The following is a 25,821-nucleotide window of genomic DNA, read 5'->3' as shown; positions in this document are numbered from 1 at the left end:
ATGCCTATAGGCTAAGGTGGACCTCTTTTAATATGATTCTCAAATGTTATTTCTAAAAAGGAGAATAGAAGTTTTTGGTTTTCCTCAAACAGGAGACAGGAGTCTGAATACAAGCCCAAGCTAGGAAACTTTGCCTCAAGGAATTCAGGGGAAGTTTGTGGAGCTAAGAAAACGTGTTTTAGAAGCTCCACTCCCATTACTAGAACACGCACATACATACACACATCAAAGAGCTTTGTGCTTCAGAGACAGTAGCACCTAACCAAGATATGGAATTAACCTAAGTGAGGCTTTAGGAGAACAAAGCACCACCACTGCTGCTTCTCCTTTAAACAGATTCAAGGGCCAGGCATGGTGGCTCACACCTGTAATCCCAACACTTTGGGAAGCTGAGAGGGGCAGATCACCTGAGGTCAGGAGTTCAAGACCAGCCTGGCCAACATGGAGAAACCCTGTCTCTACTGAAAAATGCAAAAATTAGCAGGGCCTAGTGGTGCATGCCTGTAGTCCCAGCTACTCAGGAGGCTGAGGCAGGAGAATCATTTGAACCCAAGAGGCAAAGGTTGGAGTGAGCCGAGATCGCACCACTGCACTCCAGTCTGGGCAACAGAGGTAGAATTACCTCAGTCTTCCAGGGCTCCTATCTAGACCTCTAAACAAAAACTTAGTTATACATAAAAGAGATATGCTGTTATTTATATTAAGTAAATATCTGATATATTCTTGAAAATAAAAATAAATAAAATAAATTATTTTGGAAAACATCCACTGTAATCAAGTCAGTGAAATATGTCAACTTTTTTTGTTTTTTTGAGACGGAGTCTTGCTCTGTCACCCAGGCTGGAGTGCAGTGGCACAGTCTTGGCTCACTGCAAGCTCCGCCTCCCAGGTTCACGCCATTCTCCTGTCTCAGCCTCCCGAGTAGCTGGGACTACAGGCGCCCACCACCACGCCCGGCTAATTTTTTGTATCCTTTTTTTTTTTTTTTTAGTAGGGACGAGGTTTCACCCTATTAGCCAGGATGGTCTCCATCTCCTGACCTCGTGATCCACCTGCCTGGCCTCCCAAAGTGCTGGGATTACAGGTGTGAGCCACCGTGCCCAGCCATATGTCAAAATTTTTAAAAGGGGAAACTAAATGTTAGGAAATGTTAGTAATACATAAAGCACATTAAGCATCATAATTTCAGATAGTTGTTTAAGGATAAGGTTAGAAAGTTTCCAGTAATAAGCTTGTGACCATTTAGTAGAACTTCCTATAAAGATGGAAGAAATGTCATAATCACCAAAACAAGTCTTGATTGGTGTCTCATAAGTTCATATGCCTCCAAAATACTTACGAAAACCCTATTTCAGAAAAAATAAGTATAGCATTAGCATTTCTTTTAGAGTTTGGTCAGTAACTATGCAGGCTCTTTCCAATAAAATTTCAGTTATTTATCTAAAATGGTCATGCAAATACAAATTGAAAAAATGATTTTTGCTTTAGTAATTGTTCTGATCCTAAAAGAATGTACCCAAGGATATCAAGGCAGTCTACCAGATTCTCTGTGTAAGCACAAATAATCATCATATTATGTATAAATATAATAAAGTATGATGCATAGAAGTCTCAGTACTACAAATAACATGAGATTTTGTACAAAAGTTCAAATAGGAACTTCTATCAACCTACCGGTAAAACACAAAAAATTTGCTCCTTACTTTATTTCATTGTATTTAGTTATTTGAGTCTGGGCCTTGCTTTGTTGCCCAGGCTGGAGTGCAGTGGCGTGATCTCAGCTCACTGCAACCTCTGCCTCCCAGGCTCAAGCAATCCCCCCACCTCAGCCTCCTCAGTAGCTGAGTCTACAGGCGTCTGTCACCACACACAGCTAATTTTTGTAGAGACAGGGTTTTGCCATGTTGCCCAGACTGGTCTCAAACTCCTGGGCTCAAGTGATCTGCCTGCCTAGGTCTCCCAAAGTGTTGGGATTATAGGCATGAGCCACCTTACCCAGCCCTATTTCTAACTTTAGAATTCCATTTATTGGAATCACACCTGTAATCCCAGCACTTTGAGAGGCTGAGGTGGGCAATCACTTGAGGTCAAGAGATCCAGACCAGCCTGGCCAACACCATGAAATCTTGTCTCTACAAAAATTAGCTGGGCATGGTGTCGTGCCCCTGTAGTCCCAGCTACAGGAGGCTGAGGCAGGAGGATCATTTGAACCTGGGAGGTGGAGGTTGCAGTGAGCCAAGGTTGCACCACTGCACTCCAGCCTGGGTGACAGAGCAAGACTCTGCCTTGGGGGAAAAAAAAAAAAAAAAAAAAAAAGCCAGGCACGGTGATTCACACCCAAAGGAATTCCAACACTTTGGGAGGCCGAGGCGGGCAGATCACTTGAGCCCAGGAGTTCGAGACCAGCCTGGCCAACACAGTGAAATTCTATCTCTACAAAAAATACAAAAATTAGGCCAGGCGTGGTAGCGCATGCCTGTAATTCCAGTACTTTGGGAGGCTGAGGCAGGCAGATCACGAGGTCAGGAGTTTGACACCAGCCTGGCCAACATGGTGAAGCCCCATTTCTACTAAAAATAAAAAATTAGCTGCATGTGGTGGTGGTCACCTGTAATCCCAGCTACTTGGGAGGCTGAGGCAGGAGAATCACTTGAAACCGGAAGGCGGAGGTTGCAGTGAGCCAAGATTGCACCACTGTACTCCAGCCTGGGCAACAAGAGTGGAACTCCATCTCAAAAATAAAAATAAAAATAAAAGGCCGGGCGCAGTGGCTCAAGCCTGTAATCCCAGCACTTTGGGAGGCCGAGACGGGTGGATCACGAGGTCAGGAGATCAAGACCATCCTGGCTAACACGGCGAAACCCCGTCTCTACTAAAAAAATACAAAAAACTAGCTGGGCGAGGTGGCGGGCACCTGTAGTCCCAGCTACTCAGGAGGCTGAGGCAGGAGAATGGCGTAAACCTGGGAGGCGGAGCTTGCAGTGAGCTGAGATCCAGCCACTGCACTCCAGCCTGGGCGACAGAGCCAGACTCCGTCTCAAAATAAATAAATAAATAAATAAATAAATAAAAAATAAAAATAAAAATAAAATGCAAAATAAAAATACAAAAATTAGCTGGGTATGGTGGCACAAGCCTGTAGTCCCAGCTACTCGGGAGGCTGAGGCAGGAGAATTGCTTGAACCCAGGAGGCAGAGCTTGCAGTGAGCCAAGACCATGCCATTGCACTCCAGCCTGGGTGACAGAGTGAGACTCTGTCTCAAAAAAAAAAAAAAAAAGAATTCCATGTATCTGGATACCACATAGCAAAATGGTACCTGTGCTGTCTCAGATACAATAGGTGTTTAATAAATAAATACTCAATATATGAAAACGTTTTCCTTGAGCCAATCCCCTAATTTTTTTTTTTTTTTTTTTTTTTTTTGAGACAGAGTTTCGCTCTTGTTGCATAGGCTAGAGTGCAATGACACGATCTTGGCTCACCACAACCTCCGCCTCCTGGGTTCAAGTGATTCTTCTGCCTCAGTCTCCCGAGTAACTGGGATTACAGGTGTGCACCGCCATGTCTGGCTAATTTTGTATTTTTAGTAGAGATGGGGTTTCTGTATGTTAGTCAGGCTGGTCTCGAACTCCCAACCTCAGGTGATCTGCCTGCCTCGGCTTCCCAAAGTGCTGGGATTACAAGTGTGAGGTACTGCGCCCGGCCTTTTTCTTTTTTTTTTTTTTAAGAGACAGGGCTTCAGTATATTGCCCAGGCTGATCTTGAATTCCTGGTTTCAAACGATTCTCACCTTGGCTTCCAGAGGTGCTAGATTTACAGGACTGGGCACAGCTTTTTTTTTTTTTTTTTTTTTTTGAGATAGGGTCTCATATGTTTGCAGTGGTGCAATCATAGCTCACTGTAACCTCGAACTCCTGGACTCAAGTGGTCCTCCCATCTAGGACCACTCCTCCCAAGTACCTAGGACTCCAAGGGCATGCCACTGCACCCGACTAATTTTATTTCTTATTTTTGTAGAGATGGGGGTCTTGCTATGTCACCCAGACTGCCCTATCACATAATTTAATGGTGTGAATACTCATATAGTCATTTACAAGGGCCCAGGAAAAGCAGCAGCCTTCAATAACACATTTAACACCTTGTTCCCTGATCATCCACACTTCCAGTATCTATTTGTGGCAAGAAGGAAAACATGGGGACTCTAAGAAAATCAGACCTAGAAAAATGGGTATGTTCTGTGATGTGGGCAGAGCTTTTAAAAGTTCTTGGTTTTGAGGCACAGCGGACACCAGGACTCCAAGATGGCGTCAGTTGTACCAGTGAAGGACAAGAAACTTCTGGAGGTCAAACTGGGGGAGCTGCCAAACTGGATCTTGACGCGGGACTTCAGCCCTAGTGGCATTCTCGGAGCATTTCGAAGAGGTTACTACCGGTACTACAACAAGTACATTAACGTGAAGAAGGGGAGCATCTCGGGGATTACCATGGTGCTGGCATGCTACGTGCTCTTCAACTACAGCATTTCCTACAAGCATCTCAAGCACGAGCGGCACCGCAAATACCACTGAAGAGGACACGCTATGCACCACCCCCTGACCCCATGACCTTGGCCTGAGCCCCTCCGTGAGGAACACAATCTCGATCGTTGCTGAATCCTTTCATGTCCTAATGAGAATTAACCTCCAAATAAAAGATGACTGGTAAAAAAAAAAAAAAAAAAAAGTTCTTGGTTTTAGGCTGGGTGCAGTGCCTGAAACTTGTAATCCCAGCACTTTGGGAGGCTGAGGCAGGTGGATGGCTTGAGTCTAAGAGTTCAAGATGAGCCTGGGCAACATGACAAGACTGCATCTCTTTAAGAAAAAAAAAAATTAGGCAGGGCACAGTGGCTCACGCCTGTAATCCCAGCACTTTGGGAGGCCAAGATGGGCAGATCACGAAGTCAGGAGTTCGAGACCAGCCTAACCAACCAACATGGTGAAAACCGGTCTCTACTAAAAATACAAAAATTAGCCGGGCATGGTGGCGGGTGCCTATAATTCCAGCTACTCAGGAGGCTGAGGCAGGAGAATTGCTTGAATCTGGGAGGTAGAGTTTGCAGTGAGCCAAGATCGTCCCACTGCACTCCAGTCTGGGCAACAGAGCAAGACTCTGTCTTGAAATTAATTAATTAATTAATTAATTAATTAAATGAAGTAAATTAGATGGGTGCGTGTATAAAAAATATATAATAATAATAGAAATAAAGTGCACAATAAATGTAATGCACTTGAATCATCACAAAACCATCCCCCATCACCCTCACCCCAGTCCATAGAAAAACTGTCTTCCACAAAACTGGTCCCTGGCACAAAAATGGTTGGGGACCACTGCTCTAGACAATGCATTCATGTAACTCCCCTCACTGTCATTCACCCTCATAATGTTGTTTTCATTTCCTACATGTGTATGCCTAGAGAAGGAAGAATGTGCTGATCATATAGGTGCAAGTTTTACTTACCTCTATAAACTGGTATCCGTTTTCATACACTGGTCTTATAAGTTTGGATTCTGTGAGTGTACCCAGAGAGATGAATGTGCTATTTGCAGATGAAATCAGTTTCTAAGCCTGCAATGCTGGAAATCAAACTCTGGCTCTGGACTATAGTATACTCACTCAAGTAACGCAACCTCCCAAAGTCTCTTGGGAAATGGCCAAATGACTCTCCAGGCAGCACCCTTCTCCACTGATGACAGGCCAAGTGAGCTCTTTGCTCCATTTTAAAATTTCTACATTTACGGCCGGGCGCGGTGGCTCACACCTGTAATCCCAGCACTTTGGGAGGCCGAGGCGGGCGGATCACGAGGTCAGGAGATCAAGACCATCCTGGCTAACACGGTGAAACCCCGTCTCTACTAAAAATACAAAAAATTAGCCGGGCGCGGTGGCGGGCGCCTGTAGTCCTAGCTGCTCCGGAGGCTGAGGCAGGAGAATGGCGTGAACCCGGGAGGCGGAGCTTGCAGTGAGCCGAGATCGCGCCACCGCACTCCAGCCTGGGCGACAGAGCGAAACTCCGTATCAACAAAAAAAAAAAAAAAAAAAAAAAAAAAAAAAAAAAAAAAATTTCTACATTTACAATATTACAGTTTTTACTAAAGAACACCAATTCCGGCAAGGCGTGGTGGCTCATGCCTGTAATCCCAGCACTTTGGGAGGCTGAGGTGGGCGGATCACCTGAAGTCAGGAATTTGAGACCAGCCTGGCCAACATGGCGAACCCCCACTCTACTAAAAAAGTACAAAAATTAGTTGGGTATGGTGGCACCCGCCTGTGATCCCTGCTACTCAGGAGGCTGAGGCAGGAGAATTGTTTGAACCTGGGAGGCGGAGGTTGTGGTGAGCCAAGATCATGCCACTGCACTCCAGCCTGGGCAACAGAGTGAGACTTGTTCTCAAAAAAAAAGAGAGAGTGCTTCACTTAAAGTGGAGACTGGGCACTGTGGCTCATGCCTATAATCCTAGAACTTTGGGAATCTGAGGCAGGAGAATGGCTTGAGGACAGGAGTTCAAGGCCAGCCTGGGCAACATAGTGAAACTCCATCCCTACAAAATTAAGAAAAAAACTAGCCAGGTGCAGTGTAGTCTTAGCTACTTGGGAGGCTGAGGCATGAGGATGACGAACCCATGAGTTCAAGGTGCCGTGAGCTATGATCCTGCCACTGCACTCCAGCCTGAGTGACAGAGCAAGACCCTGTCTCTAACAACAACAACAACAACAACAACAAAAAGTCACAAAGTTTGGAGGGAATTATTATAGATTAAAAGAAATTTAGACATACCAAACAAATGCAATGGGTGACACCTTGTTTAGATCCTATTTCAAAGAAACTATGGGAAGCAGAATAATAACCCCTCACAGATGTCTATTTCCTTTAGCCAGGCATGATGGTGCGTTGCCTGGAGCCCTAGCTATTCAGTAGGCTGAGGCAGGAGGATTGCTTGACAGGAGTTGGAGGCTGCAGTGAGCTATGATCACTCCAGCCTGGGTCACAAAGCGAGACCCCATCTCAAAAAAAAAGTCCACATCCTAATTCCCAGGACCTGAGAATATGTTACTTGACATGGTAAAAAGAGATTTCGCTTGCATGATTAACTTAAGAGCCTTGAAATGGGGAGAGTAGTCTGGGTTATCCAGGTGGGTCCAATATCAGAGAATCCTTACCAGCTGGAGTCACAGGCCAGGGAGATGCAACATTGCTAGCTTTGAAGAAGGATAACAGAAGCCAAGAAATGTAGCCTTTACAAGTTGGAAAAGGCAAGCAAACAGGTGTCTCCTAGAACATCCAGAAAGGAACACAACTGTGTCAGCATCTTGATTTTAGCACAGTAAGGCTAGGGTCAAACTTCTTTTTTTTTTTTTTTGAGATGGAATCTCACTCTGTCACCCAGGTTGGAGTACAGTGGCACGATCTCGGCTCACTGCAAGCTCCGCCTCCTGGGTTCATGCCATTCTCCTGCCTCAGCCTCCTGAGTAGCGGGGACTAAAGGCACCCACCACTACGCACAGCCAATTTTTTGTGTTTTTTAGTGGCGATGGGGTTTCACCGTGTTAGCCAGGATGGTCTCGATCTCCTGACCTCGTGATTCGTGATTCGGGCTGGGGTCAAACTTCTTACCTAGAGAATTAGTTAAATAATAAATGTGTGTAAGTCACTAAATGAGCTGTAATTTGTTACAGTAACAATTGAAATAATACACACACTCAAAAAAGGTATGTTGAGACAAATCAGCAAGATTTAAACAGGGATTTGGCATCAGGCACTGTGGCTCACACCTGCAATCCCAGTACTTTGGCAGGACTAAGGCAGGAGGATCGCTTGAACCCAGGAGTTCAAGACCAGCCTGGGCAACATAGTGAGACCCCTCTCTCTACAAAAAAATTTTAAAAATTAGCCAGTAGTAGTGCTACACACCTGTAGTCTAGCCACTTGGGAGGTTAAGGTAGGAGGACTGCTTGAACCCAGGAGGAAAAGACTATAGTAAGCCATGATCATGCCACTGCACTCTAGCCTGGGCAACAGAGCAAGACCCTATTTCAAAAAAATTTAAAAATTAACAGGAATTGGGTATCAGATGGAATATTGAGGAAATAGTGTTAATTTTTGATAGAATATGGTAATACTATTTGGGCTTTTTAAACTTTGTTAGAAATATGCACTGAAGCTCAGGCACATTGGCTCATACCTGTAATCCCGCACTTTGGGAGGTCGAGGCAGGTGGATCACTTGAGGTCAGGAGTTCAAGACCAGCCTAGCCAACATGGTGAAACCCCATCTCTACTAAAAATACAAAAATTAGCTAGGCATGGTGGCAGATGCCTGTAATCCCAGCTACTCGGGAGGCTGAGGCAGGAGAATCACTTAAAGCCAGGAGGTGGAAGTTGTAGTGAGCCAAGATCACACCACTGCACTCTAGCCTGGGTGACAGAGTAAGACTATGTCACACACAAAAAAAAAAAAAAAGAAAAAAGAAAAAAAAATATGTACTGAAGTATTTATAGATGAAATGATACAAGGATGTCTGGGATTTGCTTTATTTTTTATTTTTTTAAGATGGAGTCTTGGCCTTGTTGCCAGGCTTGAGTGCAGTGGCACGATCTTGGCTCACTGCAACCTCCACCACCCAGGTTCAAGGGATTCTTTTTCCTGACTCTCGAATAGCTGGGATTACAGGCTCCCGTGACTATGCCCAGCTAATTTTTGTATTTTTAGTAGAGACAGGGTTTCACTATATTGGCAGGCTGGTCTCGAACTCCTGACCTCAGGTGATCCACTCGCCTCAGCCTCCCAAAGTTTTGGGATTATAGGTGTGAGCCATTGCACCCAGCCAGATTTGCTTTAAAATAATACTGTCCCCCTACCTTAAAAAAGGTAAGGGTTCTGAAACTAAGGTCCAAAAATAAAAATTAAAAAATTATTTAAAGGTAGGGGGATAGGACAAATTGGCAAAAAGTTGGTTACTTGTTGAAGCTGGGGACTAGTTACACTATTATTGTGTATACTTGAGATTTTCCATAGGAAGTTAAAAAAAAAAAAGGGAATTATTTTAGGAGAGAGCACCTATATACTCCAGATCAGCACTGTCCAAAAGAATTTTCTGGATGGTAATGTTCGATATCAGCACTGTCCAATGCTATACCCGCTTACCATAAGGCTTTTGAGCACTTGAAATATAGGAAACATGGCCAGGCGCGGTGGCTCACGCCTGTAATCCCAGCACTTTGGGAGGCTGAGGCAGGCAGATCACGAGGTCAGGAGATCGAGACCATGGTGAAACCCCGTCTCTACTAAAAATACAAAAATTAGCCGGGCGTGGTGGGGGGCGCCTATAGTCCCAGCTACTCGGGAGGCTGAGGCAGGAGAATGGCGTGAACCTGGGAGGCGGAGCTTGTAGTGAGCCGAGATCACGCCACTGCACTCCAGCCTGGGTGGAAAAAAAAAAAAGAAATATAGCAAACGCAACTAAGGAAGTGAATTTTTCATTTTATCATTTTTTAAATATTTTATTTTCCGAGACAGAGTCTTACTCTGTTGCCCAGTCTGGAGTGTAGTGTAATCTCGGATCACTGCAGCCTCTGCCTCCTGGGTTCAAGTGATTCTCCTGCCTCAGCTACCCGAGAAGCTGGGCTTACAGGCATGTGCCACCACACCTGGCTAATTTTTGTATTTTTGGTAGAGATGGTGTTTCACCATGTTGGCCAGGCTGGTCTTGAACTTCTGACCTCAAGAGATTTGCCTGCCTCAGCCTCCTAAAATCCTGGGATTACAGGCACGAGCCACCACACCCAGCTGAATTTTTCATTTTAAAATGTACATAGCCACATGTGGCCAGTGGCTACCATTTACACAGTGCAGCTGGAGATACTGGAAGACAGCCATGCCACCTTAACTACCAGAATTTGAAGTTAATAAGCAAGCTCATGAATCAAGTCAGCCCGCCGAGCCTCTTTTCCCTTTTTGTTAATAGCAGTATCCAGTATCCCAATCCCACTCCAAGCTCTTTCTTACCAGAAGTGGGGCATGAGATTTGGGCTATAGCACAACTTCTTCCTGGCCATAGTGACTGGTACAGGAAGAAAATAAGCAGAGCTCGGATTGTCATAATCCTTGCTTGGAATGTTCTATATTATGAAGTAAAGCAGCTTCTTCAATTTGGAGTTGTAAGGAGGGAACCCTAGAACTGCTGGCCATCATGTTCCTTTGCCACTCTGAGAATAAAACCAAAATTAGGATAAAAGACAGAGAGACAGAGTCTTGCTTCTCAAGTACTTAGATCCAGTCAACCCTAAATTCAGCTCCATCCCTTCTTTTCCATGTTTCGGTTAGGTAAGCCAGTAACTGCCTTGTTTATGCTATTAATAGTTTTGAGTTAAGTTGTATCACTTGCAACCTAAAATAGTCTTAATGCAAAGCCCCACTCAGTCTGGGCAACACAGTGAAATAGCTTCTCTAGCCAGGCATGCCTGTAGTCCCAGCTACTCGGGAGGCTGAGGTGGGAGGATTATTTGAGCGCAGGAGGTCAAGGCAGTGAGCTGTGATTGTGCCACTGCACTCCAGCCTGGGTGACAGAGTAAGCAGTTTACTGCGGCCTTGACCGCCCAGGCTCAAACAATTCTCCCACCTCACCCTCCTGAGTGGCTGGGACCACAAATGGACACCACTGTGCCTGGCTCTATTTTTCACAGAGATGGGGTCATGTCATCTTGCCCAGGCTGGTCTCCAACTCCTGGGCTCAAGCGATCCTCCCGCCTCAGCCCCCCAAGTAGCTGGGACTACAGGCATGCCACCATGCCTGGCTACTTTTTTTGTATTTTTTGTAGAGACAGGGTTTCAACATGTTGGCCAGGCTGGTCTTGAACTCCTGACCTCAAGCAATCCACCTGCCTTGGCCTCCCAAAGTGCTGGGATTACAGGTGTGAGGCATTGTGACTGGCCTTGATTTTTAGTAAAGATGGGGTCTACGTTGCCCAGACTGGTCTCCAACTCCTGGGCTCAAGAGATCCTCCTGCCTAGGCCTCCCAAAGTGCTGGGATTACAGGCATGGGCCACGGTGCCCAGCCCTGCTTTTTTAAATGAAATGATTCACGCTGATATGCACTGAAATAAAAAAAACTTTCAGTTAGACTAAGCAGCAAGAATTATCATATTACCAGTAATGGGCATAATATTCTGGGAGGAAAAAAAGTCATAAATCAGTCAGATTCAAGGATCAACCTGTTTAATTGTTCATATTTTATTCCTGTATCAGTAGATTAGGAAAGTAAAATTTTCCCAAGCACTGATTTATAGATCATGTTTATAAGCGGCACACAAAAACTTAAGTTTCATAAACAATAAGTAGATCAGTGATCTACTTAAATCCAACTGTAATCCTTACGTTAAGCTGAGGGCAATAATAATTTAATACAATAGACTAAATACACACAAACCCGTGTATCCAGAACTACAAACATGGTTTCCATAGCCACATATGGTTTTAGTCACATTTCCACAATGAACAAGTACTTACAAATATGTTAATAAAACACTAACCCAAATGCTTATCCTGCCATGAGCCTTTTAAGCAATGCCATTCCTGCTACTGAAAGCATTTATTTTTAGAAGCTCGAATCTGATCTGGGAAAACGGGTTCTCCTAAAACTTAACAGGATGTTAGAAATCTGAAAAAATTTTAAATCAAAAAGCCTTCCAACACAGCATTATTCATGTGAAACTTGCTTTCTTAAAAAATAATAACCTGTTATCTGAAGAAAATTAAAACAGATTATCTTTTAAGAGATATAAACATTCTCTCAAAAAACTATATTTTCCTCTATCATCTCTTTAAAAGAAATGCAAACCAGTTCATTATCTGTATTTGTTATTTTGAGACAGAGTCACACTCTCTTGCTCAGGTTGGAGTGCAGTGGCACCATCTCAGCTCACTGCAATGTCTGCCTCCTGGGTTCAAAGCAGTTCTTCTGCCTCAGCCTCCCAAGTAGCTGGGATTACAGGCACATGCCTCCATGCCTGGCTAATTTTTTAATTTTTAGTAGAGGCAAGGTTTTGCCATGTTGGCCAGGCTGGTCTCGAACTCCTGGCCTCAAGTGATCTGCCGGCCTCAACCTCCCAAAGTGCTGGGATTATAGGTGTGAGCCACCACACCTGGCCTAGTTCATTATCTTTAATAATAATTATCTTTAATAATGAACTAGACAATAAACTAGTTGCTGTCTAAAAACTTCTGAATACATGAAGTACAAGTCTGAGCTGTCGAGTCAAAAATGCCATTTAGATTTCACATATTAAATAGCTACAGTAGTCCAGGCATTGTGGCTCACACCTGTAATCTCAGCACTTTGCGAGGCCGAGGCAGGTGGATCACGAGGTCAAGAGATTGAAACCATCCTGGCTAACACGGTGAAACCCCCGCCTCTACTAAAAATACAAAAAATTAGCCAGGTGTGGTGGTGGGCACCTGTAGTTCCAGCTACTCGGGAAGCTGAAGAAGGAGAATCACTTGAACCTGGGAGGTGGAGCTTGCAGTGAGCCAAGATCGTGCCACTGCACTCCAGCCTGGCGACATACCGAGACTCTGTCTCAAAAAAAAAAAAAAAAAAAAAAAAGCTACAGTACAGCTTACAAGGGTATAAACATACCTAACAGATAAATACTACTTTATCCTTTAGATAGTCAAAACTCAGAAGGAACGGCATGGTTTGCAAGGTACGTTGACTTATGTGTGGTCATTAAACCCCAGTAAGTAATTCAAGTATGGTAATACAAAGGCAGGCAATTAAATACACCAATATCACTCTAAAATCAAAGGCATAAAAATAAAGGCTGAAAACTTTCTCCATCTTTCATCTACAAGGCTAGATATCAGAACCTTACTTTAGAAAATATACAATTATTTTATATGATTTCCCCAGATGGTAATTTTCAGAAACTACAAAAAGTGTCAAGATCCATAGTTTGCTTCATCAAATGCTTTTCTAGCTCGTTTCAATTCTTCATTCATAGTAAGCAAGTCTTTAACCCTGGCAAACTTTCTTGGGTCCTTTCGAATCAAGAAGACAATATCTTCAACTTGTACTCGACCTTGTCTTCCAATCGACATTGCCTTGTGAGTCTATTACAAAGAAACATATTACATTTAATTTTTTACAATCTAATATTTTACTGGTTTAATTTGCATTTATTAATTGCAAGTGAGTTCGAAGATTTTCTCTTATTATTATGGCTATATTATGGCTATTCATTTGTGAATTATCTTTCTACTCATGTCCTCTGTCCATTTTCTAGTGGGTTATTAGCAATGTTCCCTTTATGCTTCACAGTCACTTTAAAAAAATATCTTTTTTTTTTGAGACGGAGTCTCGCTCTGTCGCCCAGGCTGGAGTGCAGTAGCGCGATCTCAGCTCACTGCAAGCTCCGCCTCCCAGGTTCACGCCATTCTCCTGCCTCAGCCTCCTGAGTAGCTGGGACTACAGGCGCCTGTCACCACGCCCGGTTAATTTTTTTGTATTTTCAGTAGATACGGGGTTTCACTGTGTTAGCCACGCTTGTCTTGAACTCCTGACCTCAGGCAATCTGCCCGCCTCGGCCTCCCAAAGTGCTGGGGGATTACAGGTGTGAGCCACCATGCCCAGCCAAAAAAATATCTTAAGGACATTAAAACTGTCAACTTTATTGTTCCTTTTCTGTTTTTTTGATATATGTAGATTTTGTCTTCATTTGTATAAAATAATTTTATCATTTTGTGTACTCACCCATTTCATTTATGCTTTGTGTCCTCCTCCATCTTAATACCCAATAAATATTGGTGGGTTTTCTAAAAATCAAATAAATCTATCTCATCCCGTCATTATATACTCACCTGTGCAAAAGTGAAGACCTATCATAGTATTATTTCTAACGACAAAAAAAGAGAAGCTAAATACTTAATAATACGGCATTGAGCCGGACACAGTGGCTCATGCCGGTAATCCCACCACTTTGTGAGGCAGAGGGGTTAGATCACTTGAACCCAGGAGTTACAGACCAACGGGCAACATAGTGAGACCCCGTCTCTACAAAAAAATTAAAAATTAACAGAGGTTGCCAGGCGCAGTGGTTCACGCCTATAATCCCAGCACTTTGGGATGCTAAAGCGGGCAGATCCAGAGATCAGGAGATCAAGACTATCCTGGCTAACATAGCGAAACCCCATCTCTACTAAAAATACAAAAAATTAGCCGGGCATGGTGCTGGGCGCCTGTAGTCCCAGCTACTCCGGAGGCTGAGGCAGGAGACGCCTTGAACCCAGGAGGCGGGGCTTGTAGTGAGGCAAGATCACGCCACTGCACTCCAGCCTGGTGACAGAGCAATACTCTGTCTCAAAAAAAAAAAAAGAAAAAGAAAAGAAAAATTAAAAAGAAAAAAAAAAAAAAGCAGAGTATGGTGACATATGCCTATAGTCCCAAGTATTTCGGAGGCTGAGGTGGGAGGACCACTTGAGTCCAGAAGGTCTCAGCTGCAGTGAGCAATGATCATGCCACTGCACTCCAGCTGGGGCAACAGAGTGAGATCCTGTCACACACACACACACACAAAAAACATTGTATATCTTTAAATACTGGAAAAGGAGGGGAAAAAAATAAACCTATTTGGATAATGGCATTATGGGTAATATTTTTATTTTATTCAAGGATTTTATAATTATGTCCTTATAAAAAATGGAAGAGGTTAGGTACGGTGGCTCATGCTTATAATCCCAGCACTTTGGGAGGCCAAGGCTGGCGGATCAAATGAGATCGGGAGTTCGAGACCAGTCTGACCAATGCGGAGAAACCCTGTCTCTATTAAAATTACAAAATTATCCAGGCGTGGTGGCACATGCCTGTAATCCCAGCTCCTCAGAGGTTGAGGCAGGAGAATCCCTTGAACCCGGCAGGCAAAGGTTGCAGTGAGCTAAGATCACGCCACTGCACTCCAGCCTGGGCAACAAGAATGAAACTCCGTCTCAAAAAAAAAAAAAAAAAAGAAGAGGGGATAGAATATGTATGTATAACCTCCATCCTTAATGATAAACAGTAACCGATAACTTCTGCAAACAAGCACTCAAATGGATAGCTTATTTCAAAGGGATGACATAAGTTCTAGTCTTACCTAAAGTTTAATATTTCAAATCTATTCTTCAATTAAGTAAGACCAGTTAGGAAAGAATCTTACCATTTCAGTGATAAACTCTATGACAAGATCTTCAAGAATATCCACTGACTCAGTATAAGGATTCTGGTCATCCCCAAAGCCATACATCATACATCGCACTGTAAAATAACAATCACTTTTGTTTACTTTTACAGATTTAACAATTTGATGCTTTAAAACAAATAAACTAGAAGTGAACCAAGTTATAGACAATATTGGTATAAAAACATATTTACATTGTATTTGTTATCTCCAAGTATGGATTCTGGTGTAAAAGCTTTAAGGACAATCTGATGACCAACTGTTCCCATGTAGCCGCCAACCAAACTGTTCCTTCCTCCCAGCTACTGAACCCTAAGGTAAACAGTGTTTTCCTAATCTCTATCATCTACTTACCAGCTCCTGACCCAGCAGAACACCTTTAAGTAGGAAACTCCGGCAGGGGACAGGACAGATAGCAACAGCTTAGTCTTTTTTGGAGGCAGTTTTTGTGTGTGGGCATGGCAGGGGGGCATTGGAAAAAAGGCAGACTCTTTACTGACATTACCATAGGGGAAAAGACATGAGAGAAAGTTCTCCAAATACGTTTTTTGTTTGTTTTTGAGATGGAGTCTCGCTCTGTCGCCCAGACTGGAGTGCAGTGGCACGATCTCGGCTCACTGCAAGCTCCACCTACTGGGTTCACGTCATTCTCCTGCCTCAGCCTCCCGAGTAGCTGGAACTACAGGTGCCCACCACCACGCCCGGCTAATTTTTTGTATTTTTAGTAGAGACGGGTTTCACCATGTTAGCCAGGATGGTCTTGATCTCCTGACCTTGTGATCCACCTGCCTCGGCCTCCCAAAGTGCTGGGATTACAGGCATGAGCCACTGCGCCTGGCCCCAAATACATTCTTACAGGAAGCAACAGGGTAATCAAAATTAGAAAGCAGAGGGCTTACTACAAGGAATTTTGACATTTCCTAGATGAATACAACTGTTGGCAAAGCCCTTTCAGGCTTCATCTGAAGAAACCATATGAAATGAAAAAGGTAAGTCTAGGTCGGGTGCAGTGGCCCACACCTGTAATCCAGCACTTTGGGAGGCCCAGGCAAGTAGACTGCTTGAGCTCAGGAGTTTGAGACAAGCCTGAGCAACATGGCAAAACCCTGTTTCTACAAAAAAAAAAAAAAAAAAAATTAGCTGGGCGAAGGCCAGGATGTTGGCTCACACCTGTAATTCCAGCACTTCGGGAGGCTGAGGCAGATCACTTGAGGCCAGAAGTTTCAGATCAGCCTGGCCAACAAGGGGAAACCCCGTCTCTACTAAAAAAAAAAAAACAAAAAAAACACAAAAGTCAGATGGCGGTATTGGCACATGCCTATAATCCCAGCTACTCGGGAGGCTGAAGCATGAGAATCACTTGATTCCAGGAGGCAGAGGTTGCAGTGAGCTGAGATGGCGTGATCCACCTGCCTCGCCCTCCCAAAGTACTGGAATTACAGGCGTGAGCCACTGCGCCCCGCCCCAAATACATTCTTACAGGAAGCAACAGGTGTGCACTCCATCCTGGGTGACACAGTGAGACTTCTGTCTCAAAAAAACCCCACAAATTAGCCAGGCATGGTAGCATGTGCCTGTAGTCCCAGCTGCTCACATGAGCCAGGGAGGTTGAGGCTGCAGCAAGCTGTGACTGCAACACCTCTCCAGCCTGGGCGACAGAGCCAAGACTGGCTCAAAAAAGGGGAGCACAAAAAATTCATATGGATCCTGTCTGCCCTAAACTACAAGTACCAACAAGTGTGATGCTGTTGTGGGTATGAGGAAAGACCTGAACCAGATCAGCTGGGTTCAAACTCAGGTTCCATCTCTTACTAGCTTTGTGACCTTGGGTAAATCAGTTACTGCAGTGCTTTAATTTTCTCATCTATGGGGATAATCAATAGTATCTACCTCAAAGGATCATTGTGAGGATTAAATGAGTTATATATGTAAAGACTTACGACAGTACCTGGCATATAATAAGGACTATATACGTTTTATCTTTTGGAGTTTTTTAAATTTCTCTATATTAGACTTCTCTCTCTATTATTACTATTATTATTTCTGAGACACAGTTTCCCTCTGTCACCCACGCTGGAGTGCGGTGGTGCGATCTCAGCTCACTGCAACCTCCACCTCCCGGGTTCAAGAGATTCTCGAGCTTCAGCCTCCAAGTAGCTGGGATTACAGGCATGCGCTACCACACCCGGCTAATTTTTTTGTATTTTTTAGTAGAGTCACGGTTTTGCCACGTTGCCCAAGGTAGTTTTGAATTCCTGGCCTCAAGTGATCTGCCTGCCTTGGCCTCCCAAATTATTGGGATTACAGGCATGAGCCACCACACCCAGCCATTTTAAATTTTTTCTAGAGACAGGGGTCTCGCTATGTTGCCCAGGCTGCTTTTGAACTGGTTTCTAAAAATTTACTTATTTTTGTTTTCTCGTAGAGACAGGGTCCCACCGTGTTGCCCAGGCTGGTACTGAACTCCTAGACTCAAGCAATCCTCCTGCCTAGGCCTCCCAAAGTACTGGGATTACAGGTGTGAGCCACCACTCAGCTGAGATCCACACAGATTCTTACCTATCACCTATAAACCCCTAGTCCACAGACAAGCTTTAAGAAGTTCTTGAAGGCCAGTGCTGTGGTTCACGCCTATAATCCCAGCACTCTGGTAGGCCCAGGTGGGCGGATCAACTAAGGTCGGGAGTTTGAGACCAGCCTAAACAACATGGTGAAACCCTGTCTCTACTAAAAATACAAAAATTAGGGGGACGTGCTGGCGCTCGCCTGTAATCCCAGCTACTACAGAGGCTAAGGCAGGAGAATCGCTTGAACCCAGGAGGCAGAGGTTGCAGTGAGCCAAGATCACGCCAATGCATTCCAAAAGGTGACAGAGGGAGACTCCATCTCAAAAAAAAAAAAAAGGCCTTGAGACGACCCTAAAATCATACAGAAAAATTTTATACATTATCTGTACATGGGCATTTTTCTGGGAATAATTATAACTTTAATCAGATTCTCAAAGGCATATATGTAAATGGTAAGAAACTCTGTCAAATGCTGCAAGTCTTTTATTATCTTGATCTTAGTAGTGCGTACAAGTGTGTGAGTGTGTGTGTGTGTGTGTGCACGTGTATACAGTTACCCCTTAGTATCCTTGGGAGCTTGGTTCCAGGACCTCCCGTGGATACTAAAATCTTCAGATGCTCAAATCCCAGATATAAAATGGCATAGTGTTTGCATACAACCTAAACATCTATATTTTATTTTAAATCATCTCCTATCTATATTTTAAATCATCTCCAGGTTACTTACAATACCTAATACAATGTAAATGCTATGTATATAGTTGTCATACTATATGGTTTAGGGAATAAGGACCAGGAAAAAAAGTCTGCACATATTCAATACAGACGCAGTTTTTTTTTTTCCTGAATATTTTCCATCTGAGGTTGGTTGAATCCATGGATGCAGAACCCATGGATATAGAGGGCTGACTGTATAGTATACATAAAATTCAGCAAGCTGTTCACTTAAGACTTGCACAATTTATTGTATCTAAGTTTTATTTTTTTAAAAAAGATACTGCCAGGCGCAGTAGCTCACGCCTATAATCCCAGCACTTTGGGAGGCGGAGGCGGGCGGATCACAAGGTCAGGAGATGGAGACCATCCTGGCTAACACGGTGAAACCCCGTCTCTACTAAAAATACAAAAAATTAGCTGGGCATGGTGGCAGGCGCCTGTAGTCCCAGCTACTTGGGAGGCTGAGGCAGGAGAATGGCGTGAACCTGGGAGGCGGAGCTTGTAGTGAGCCCAGATAGCGCCACTGCACTCCAGCCTGGACGACAGAGCGAGACTCCGTCTCAAAAAAAAAAAAAAAAAAAGTACTTGTAGAATACTTCTAAAGGAAGAAATGAGTAAATTAAGAATAATTCCTGTATTTAGAAGAAGTAAAAACTAGTAGAAGTACAAAGAGAAGAAAGTAGGCCAGGCCTACAGAAGAAAAGGGTGACTTGTAAACCAGCTTGAGATAGACATGTCCCTAGGGTTTACACTGGCAAGAGACTTTAGGTCCAGAAACAGGAGGAAAAAAACAAACACAGGAGCCAATAGTTTTTATCTTTCTGTTTTGGATTCCGTACTTTTTTTGCCTTTTTTTAAAAAAAAGATAATTTTAGATTTACAGCTGAGTTGCAAAAATAGTACACAGTTCCCATATGCCCCATATTCAGCTTCCCCTTATGTTAACATGTTATACAACCATAGGGAGTCATCAAAGCTAAGAAATTAACATTGGTACAAGTACAGACTTTATTCAGATTTTACGAGTTTTTCCACCAATGTACTTTTTGTTTCAGGTTCCCATACCATTTAGTTGTCATGTCTCCTTAGTTCCCTCTATTCTCTGACAGTTCCTCGACTTTTTCATCTTTCAAAACCTTGACACCTTTTTTTAAAATGAAACCATTGTTTACAAAAAACCTTGACACTTTTGAAGAATATTGGTCAGTTATCTTGTAGACTATCCCTCAATTTGGGTTTCTTTGATGTTTCCTCGTTAGATTGAAGTTTGACATTACCAGGAAGAACACCAAGGTGATGTGTCCTCTTAATGCATCATATCGGGGGTATATAATGTCAATATACTGTATATTAGTGATGCTTTGATCACTTGGTTAACATGGTGTCTTCCAGAATTCTCCATTTTAAGTTTACTGTTTTTGTTTAAATATTTCGAGGAAGATACTTTGTCACTAACATTTTGATGGGCAGAATTCACCAGACAGAAAATATATTTCACCGGAAAAGGGAAACTTATTATATGGGAAGTATGTAAACTGTATTTGGCTAAAGGGTCTATAAAGGCATAAACAAATGCCAGATAATGCTTTGAAATTCTATAGGCCTATTGCAACCTCTGCCTCCCTGGTTCCAGTGACTCTCCAGCCTCAGCCTCCCAAGTAGCTGGAATTTTTTTTTTTTTTTGAGAGGCAGTCTTGCTCTGTCACCCAGGCTGGAGCGCAGTGCGCCATCTTGGCTCACTGCAACCTCTGCCTCCTGGATGCAAGCAATTCTCCTGCCTCAGCCTCCCAAGTAGGTGGGGCTACAGGCATGTACCACCACGTCCAGCTAATTTTTTGTATTTTTAGCAGGGACGGGGTTTCACCGTGTTAGCCAGGATGGTCTCGATCTCCTGACCTCATGATCCACCCACCTCAGCCTCCCAAAGTGCTGGGATTACAGGCATGAGCTAACGTGTCCGGCCCTCGATTAGCGGAGTTATAGGCACGCATCACCACACCCAGCTAAATTTGTATTTTTATTAGAGACGGGGTTTTGCCATGTTGGCCAGACCGGTCTTAAACTCCCGACCTCAAGTGATCCTCCCACCTTGGCCTCCCAAAGTGCTGGGATTACTGGCATGAGCCACTGTACCTAGTCTCCTGCAAATTTTTTTTTTTTTTTAAGGTTCAGGAAACAGATCTTTCGTCAGTAACCTCTATGAATATTCAGTTAAGATAAGGAGAAGCCTGAAGATTCCAAATTCCTGTCATCACAAACTAATCTCACTGGAACAAAGGTCTTTGCTAACAACCAACTGAACATCACTCTGGGATGCTCTGGTACAAGGATCCCCTTCTTATGCTGATATAATAAGTCAAACCACATAATGGTATAAGGCGCATCAGAGAAATGAAATAAGAAATGGTCAGCTTTAGTGAGGAAACGAAATATGGAAAAGGATTTGGATGGTTAAAAAATAAGAGTGTCTGGCTGGGTGTGGTGGCTGATGCCCGTAATCCCAGCAGTTTGGGAGGCTGAGGCAGGAGGATCACTTGAGGGTAGGAGTTTGAGACCAGCCTGGCCAACATGGTGTAACTAGTCTCTACTGAAAATACAAAAATTAGCTGGGTATGGCTGGTCATGGTGGCTCGGGCCTGTAATCCCAGCACTTTGGGAGGCCGAGTTAGGCAGATCATCTGAGGTCAGGAGTTTGAGACCACCCTGGTTAACATGGGGAAACCCGTTTCTACTAAAAATACAAAAAATTAGCTGGGGCATGGTGGCGAGACAGGGTCTCACTCTTCTGTCACTGGGGCTAGAGTACAGTGGCATCATCACAGCTCACTGCAACCTTGAACTCCTGGGCACAAGTGATCCTCCCACCTCAGCCTCCTGAATAGCTGGGACTATAGGTGCATGCCACCATGCTCAGTTAATTGCAAAAAAAAAAAACAAAAAAGATATACTGACCCTGTAGTTTCAAGGGCATTTGGGAACTGTTCACATATAACCCCGCCTAAATAAACCATATTCATAAATCTGTGTTGCCTCATCTCTCAATACTTAGATATAACTTTACATAAAGGACCCAGGACTGGGAGATAGAGAGCATATTCTCATGCTGTGTTCCAGGGCTTGGCCTGTACCATCAGTAGTAGCAGCAGCTCTCCTTTCCTCTTGTTGCCAAAAAGGGTCAAAAGCATCTATTAAGGGGGAAGGATGGAGAATCAATACATTATAATCTCCATGTCATTATTTTATTTATTTATTTATTTATTTTGGACACAGGGTCTGGTTCCGTCACCAAGGCTGGAGTGCAGTGGCGCAATCTGGGTTCACTGCAACCTCCACCTCCTGGGCTCAAGCCATCCTCTCACCTCAGCCTCCAGAGTAGCTGGAACTACAGGGGCGTGCCACCAAGCCCTGGTAATTTTTGTATTTTTTGTAGAGAGAGGGTTGCACTATGTCGCCCAGACTGGTCTTGACCTCCTGGGCTCAAGCGATCTGCTTGCCTTGACCTCCCAAAGTGCTGGGATTACAGGCGTGAGCCACTGCATCTAGCCTCCATGTCACTCTAATGTCTTAACACTATTTACCACCTTCTTTTTTTTTTTTTCTTTTTTTTTGAGACAGAGTCTTGCTGTGTTACCCAGGCTGGAGTGCAGTGGCATAATCTTGGCTCACTGCAACTTCTCCCTCCTGAGTTCAAGCGAGCACGTCTGGCTAATTTTTGTATTTTTAGTAGACACGGGGTTTCATCACATTGGCCAGGCTGGTCTCGAACTCCTGACCTCCAGTGATCCACCTGCCTCAGCCTCCCAAAGTGCTCGGATTACAGGCGTGAGCCACTACACCCAGCTGTTCACCATCTTCTTACTTTGTTCATGGCCTTAGTCCAAAGCCCAAGCCCCAACTCACTTGCTACTCTCCCTCAACACCTGTTGCAGGATCCATTATTACCTGTGGCTTACAGTCAAAGGAGCCTCTGTTTCTACTGCTGCAAAGGCAAGAGGAAAACTAATGGAGGTATGTTCTTCTGCCCTAAATTAAAACATGAACTACATTTGCTCACTTAAAAAGCAATTTATACACAGACACACATACACACACATATAATTGGGGTTAGGATTGGTACTACCTGATTCAAAAGTTAAACAGAATTTGATAGGCTAGTCTGAGAATATTGTCACTACAGGGAAACATTCAAAGCAATAAATGTACTTTGAAAGGATATGTCCAAAAGTTTTCATCATCTATAACAAAATCATTGTCAAATACTACTTACATTCTTTAGAAAAAAGCCTCTTTCTTTTACCCTGTCCACCTTCTGCACCTCCTCCAATTTCTTCATTTTCTTCCTCAAACTAGAAAATGTATATATAGAAATGTCAAATAATTGCCTTGCATTTGATATTTTAATAATAACAATGTTTTTTCCTTTTCAACAGATAGGCCAGAAAGCCTAAAGGAAGCAGAAAAAAACAAAAAAAAAAAAAAAAAAAAACACGAAACCTTAGCACTGAAGGAGCCTAGGTATCGAGTCCAATTTCCAACTCATCCAAAAATGGCTTCTACAATGTTCCTAACAAATAATCCTACTGCTTCTACGTGTAAGAGTTCCAATGACCATAGGTTTTATTTTTAAACAACTAAGGTGGCCTATTGCTACTGTTAAACAGTTGAGACTGAATCAAAGTCTACCTTTGTAGACTTTCAATTAAGCAAAACTAATATTTACTAAGCATTTGCTTATACAGTGCTAAAAACGTTCCTTAAGTAAGCCCGTAACCCTATTTTGTAACAAGAAAACTGATTGTCAAAGTTAAATAACTTGCTTAGAGAGAATGGAGATTTTGAAATCCAGGCTGTCTGACTTTCAATGCATTCTTTTCCCATTACTTCACAGTAAGTACAGTTTTGTTAACAATTGAACTGTTGGTTCATAGTGAGCGCTAACAGATGTTAGTTTTGACCTCTGATGATTCTGTAAATGTTTCAGTGTCTGGCAAATACAGACCAAAATCAAGGGGAAAGGAGTCACAAAACCTACTCTTCCTTCATGTCCTTCCCCACTTTCTAAAATGATCAATCCTTAGGGCGTGAAGTCCCCGAATTCTGTCGGCTGAATTGACTAAGGCAAGCAGATCCGATCCTGAACTCTGCCTCCGCTACTGAGCCCGAAGGAGTGAAGAAAAGAGAGGTTTTGGACACAGACGGTCACTCACGGTGGGGTCTTCTTCCTCATCTGCCATCCCACTAGCCCGCCAACCCACAGCGCCCCGCCGGCTGGTTCCCAGCGGGTCATGCTACTTCCGCCGCCTCACTTCCGGTGACGGGCGGGGCTGGAGCTGGGCCTAGCTGACTGAGGCCTGCGGAAGGACGGTGGTGCTTTCCGGCCTGGCGGCGGAAATGCGACAGTCTCTGGCGGAGGAGGCCGGAGCTCCTCCCTGTAATACTGAAGGAATTGGAAACTAACAAAGAAAAGGAAATCACGGGCTACGTGGGATGTATCTCGTTGTCACCCCTAAATTTGCTACTGTGTATTGAATCACGGCTTCCTGTTTGGGGACTACTAAGCTATGGATCGTAGGAGGGCTAGCCAGCGGTCCTTTATCTGACATAAATGCTTTTAAATCATTTTAAAAAGTTGTGGTTCCACTGTTTCTAAGCACTATGTTAATTACTGGAGATACTGTGCTTCACCACAAATTTCCAAGAAATGGTGTCCCAAGAGTAAGCATTTAAAATTTTGTGAAGGTTTTTTTTTTTTTTTTCAGACCAAGTCTCACTCTGTCGTCCAGGCTGGAGTGTGCGGTGGCGCGATCCCGGCCCACTGCAACCTCCACCTAGCGATTCTTTTGCCTCAGCCTCCCGAGTAGCTGGGATTACAGGCGTGCACCACCATGCCCGGCCTTATTTTTGGTTTTTTTTTTTTTGAGACGCAGCCTCGCTGTCCCCCAGGCTGGAGTGAAGTGGCACAATCCGGGTTCACTGCAGCTTAGACCTGCTGGGCTCAAGCCATCCTCCCACCTCAGCCTCCAAGTAGCTGGGATTACAGGCGCACACCACCAATGCTCGGCTAATTTTTGTATTTTTAGTAGATATGGGGTTTCGCCACATCACCCAGGCTGGTCTGGAACTCTTGATCTCAAGCGATCTGCCCCCCTCGGCCTCCCAAAGTGCTGGGATTACAAGTGTGAGCCACTGTGTCCATCAGGGAAGGCTTTTGGTCGGAACAATGGTTGGGAAAACCACAGGCATTGGAAGGCCAGAGCTAGGGATATAAAATATGTGTCCTACAGTGTAATAGATGATGCTACATAAAGAAAATCCCGTAATACACACGATTTCTGAATGTCCTGCTGAACATTCGGTGAGTGAAAATTAGTTATGTGAGGCTTGAACCTATCTTTGTTAATAAACACAAAGCATTTTCCCACACTTTCAATGTACGTTGAATTTTCTAGGAATGTTATTGCCCCAAAATTGAATAGTAATTGTATTTTTTTGTTTGGAGTTCATTAAGAGTTGTGTACCATTTCAAGAAATAACGTCACCAAAAGCAACATCACTTGTAATAATTTGAATAGTGAATACTGAAAAAAGAACTTTGATTTGAGAAACGTGAGTTAAATTATTAGGCCCAGAGAGGCATTAAAATGAGAGCCAATGACATCCTACTTGCCCCCTTTTGAGCTATGTATTTACGTCTTAAAACTGCTTGCCATTCCACAAGTATTAGTTATAAATTAGCCTAATTATGCCCCACCAGACACTATATCCCACACCCTATAGCTTGATAATGTTTAGCCAATCACTAATCAATGTTATTTTTGTAAACCAATGAGAATTCCTTAAAGACAACTTTGTATCAGCCCACTCCCTGTCCTCATTCTTTTTCTTTAAAAATCCACTTGTACTTGCTGCTAATCTTAGAGTGTATTCCGGGCCACTTTATGCTGCTGAGTTGCAATCCTTAAGTCTGGCCCAAATAAACTCACTATTTATATTAATTTTGCCTCAGCTTCTTCCTTTTAGGTCGACAATAGTCACTCAAATCAGTCTGCATTCAAAGTAATTCTACATATAGGTACAAGCATCTGACATCTTCATTATACCCCCTAGTGCTCGAGTGTTTATATATTGAAACATATGTTGGCTGGGCGCGCTGGCTCACACATGTAATCCCAGGACTTTGGGAGGCCGAGGCGGGCGGATCACCTCATACAGTTTGAGACCAACCTGGCCAACAGAGTGAAACCCTGTCTCTACTAAAAAATACAACAAAAATTAGCTGGGCGTGGTG

At 43.6% G+C, this 25,821-nt stretch overlaps 2 protein-coding genes across 2 annotated transcripts; one reads left to right on the top strand and one right to left on the bottom strand.

The window, feature by feature from the left end:
* The first annotated feature begins 4,267 nt into the window (after positions 1-4,267).
* On the top strand, positions 4,268-4,693 carry LOC103224307 (ATP synthase subunit f, mitochondrial). The gene has a single exon (XM_007977729.3). It carries the CDS (start codon positions 4,303-4,305, stop codon positions 4,567-4,569), a length of 267 nt encoding a protein of 88 aa, XP_007975920.3. The 5' UTR covers positions 4,268-4,302; the 3' UTR covers positions 4,570-4,693.
* Positions 4,694-11,237: 6,544 nt separating this feature from the next.
* TAF13 (TATA-box binding protein associated factor 13) lies at positions 11,238-23,839 on the bottom strand. The gene is made up of 4 exons (XM_007977728.3): positions 23,741-23,839; positions 22,801-22,879; positions 15,229-15,326; positions 11,238-13,147 (listed from the first exon to the last, which is right to left on the bottom strand). Exons 1-4 carry the CDS (start codon positions 23,765-23,767, stop codon positions 12,977-12,979), a joined length of 375 nt encoding a protein of 124 aa, XP_007975919.1. The 5' UTR covers positions 23,768-23,839; the 3' UTR covers positions 11,238-12,976.
* Between the last annotated feature and the right edge of the window lie 1,982 nt (positions 23,840-25,821).

This window comes from Chlorocebus sabaeus, chromosome 20, assembly GCF_047675955.1.
Source record: "Chlorocebus sabaeus isolate Y175 chromosome 20, mChlSab1.0.hap1, whole genome shotgun sequence".
Taxonomy (NCBI): Eukaryota; Metazoa; Chordata; class Mammalia; order Primates; family Cercopithecidae; genus Chlorocebus; species Chlorocebus sabaeus.
The sequence above is the reverse complement of the archived record's forward strand: the minus strand, read 5'-3'. Positions and strand labels throughout refer to the sequence as shown.

Excerpts from the sequence above, each read along its gene's own strand:
- TAF13 (XM_007977728.3), bottom strand. The coding sequence starts at position 23,767 with ATGGCAGATGAGGAAGAAGACCCCACC. Across the intron at positions 22,880-23,740 it reads ATGAGGAAGAAGACCCCACC|TTTGAGGAAGAAAATGAAGA; the intron begins GTGAGTGACCGT and ends TACATTTTCTAG. Across the intron at positions 13,148-15,228 it reads TAGAGTTTATCACTGAAATG|ACTCACAAGGCAATGTCGAT; the intron begins GTAAGATTCTTT and ends TCTTTGTAATAG.
- LOC103224307 (XM_007977729.3), top strand. The coding sequence starts at position 4,303 with ATGGCGTCAGTTGTACCAGTGAAGGACAAGAAACTTCTGGAGGTCAAA.